Genomic DNA, 1,721 nt, shown 5'->3' on the forward strand with positions numbered 1-1,721 from the left:
TATAAATATAATAATATATAAAATCGTGTTGCTCCTCGTTGGCAGTAATAACACGACGTGAACAGTAGATGGCGACAAAACAAACATTCAAAGAGAAAAATAAAACATTTTTTGCTAAAACTAGATTTCAACACTATTTAAAAAATGTTACTTATTGATTTTCTGCTGCTCTTGATTATCATTTAAACTTATTTGATGATTCAGCGCAGCTCATTAACGTCTATACACAATGCTATGATTTAATAATAGTTTTACTGAAAAAAAATTGTTTTTGTTACTTACTTGTAATTTTTACATCATTGAGGTCCACCTCCATCCCTCCGTCTTCATGCTTAAGTTTTGAATACTGTTGGGAAAAAAACAACAGATGTAAGTAAACTGTTAACTATCTGCACGGATCGTGTAGGAAGCTAAAGCTAAGCTAACAGTTGCTAACTCCGTGGCTGCGTGTTTAATTTGACGAACCTTTTCTACAATTCGATCCAACGACGTTTTAAATTTTAAGCCATTTTCATTCATTTGTGCATTTAAACTATGCGCCATGTTTTATATTAAAATGAGAGTTTTTCTTCTGGGTGATGATGATGAGAACAATTAAAACAGGCGCTTCTAGTTTGAGTCTGTCTTTTAAAAAATGGCGTAATACGATTGCCCAATGGAAACGTGAGGCGTTCAATTTCAACTCGTAAATTACAGACACCACCTACTCTACTATTAAGTCAAAGGCAGAGTGAAAACAAAAAAGTGAGAGTGATTAAAACAATAACTCGTAAGGTTTTTATATAAAGTAATACAAAACTAAACCACACATTTAAGATGTGTTTGCATCATTGTAATAAACTTTATGAGTAGTCAAGATTCTAAATCCCCATGTTCCTGAGTTTTTAAGAAGACCAAAAAYGCAACATTGCTGGGGACGTAATTTTCAACCGTTACGTCATCAGTGTGCGACAATCAGGAATCCCCAGCAAAAACAAAGCAAYATTATGAGATGATTCGAGTTAAAGAAAGATAGAAATGAATTCGTGTGTTTCCGGACAGTACGGGCACTGAAGGAGAACCAGCTGGTGGTGGTCAGTGAACGCCTCATGGCTGCCCGGACGCTTCAGGAGCTGGTGGCCGCCGCCGCCTCCCTGCACCCGGACAGAACGGCGGTGATGTTTGACAGCGGCTCGGGCCTGCAGGGCTCCAAGGACCCGGTGTGTCTGTCGTACAGAGAWCTGACTCGGCTCGCAGAGAAGCTCTCTGGTGTTTTACTGAAGAACGGTTCCCCCAGAAGAGGGCTCATCGGTCTGTATTGCACTGAGGACCTGTTCGTACCAGTGTGGATTCTGGGGTCAGTTCGGACCGGCGGTCATGCAGTTTTTGCCTCTACAGGAGATAAAGTGTGATCTGTTGTTTCAGGATCCTGCAGAGTTCTTCAGGATATGTCCCCCTGGACCCTGAAGCTCCTGGACCTCTGACAGGCCGAGTCATGAGTCAGTGTGGCCTCCGGCTGTGCGCAGTGAAAAGTGACCTCGTGCAGGTTTTATTTTAGTTTATTTTATTTGTTTTAATTTGTAGCTCATTTGCACCCCGTGTGTCTGTTGGTGCCCAAGAAGCAGGGCTGTATTTACTAGGGCTGCAACGATACAGAAAATTCACGATTCGGTTCGATACTTTAGTCTCACGGTTCGATATTTTTTCGATACAAAAAGAGAAATGTCCATGCCCCTTTTAAC

At 41.1% G+C, this 1,721-nt stretch overlaps 1 protein-coding gene across 1 annotated transcript in view; it reads left to right on the top strand.

The window, feature by feature from the left end:
* Window positions 1-915: 915 nt before the first annotated feature.
* The window catches only part of aasdh (aminoadipate-semialdehyde dehydrogenase), a gene marked incomplete in the record, with an annotated part of 34,346 nt that continues 33,540 nt past the window's right edge, over window positions 916-1,721 (top strand). Inside the window, 2 exon segments of the mRNA XM_014031121.1 lie at window positions 916-1,336; window positions 1,405-1,525. Of these exon segments, the coding sequence (XP_013886575.1) occupies window positions 1,089-1,336; window positions 1,405-1,525 (369 nt within the window).

This window comes from Austrofundulus limnaeus, unplaced genomic scaffold, assembly GCF_001266775.1.
Source record: "Austrofundulus limnaeus strain Quisiro unplaced genomic scaffold, Austrofundulus_limnaeus-1.0 Scaffold1180, whole genome shotgun sequence".
Lineage (NCBI taxonomy): Eukaryota > Metazoa > Chordata > Actinopteri > Cyprinodontiformes > Rivulidae > Austrofundulus > Austrofundulus limnaeus.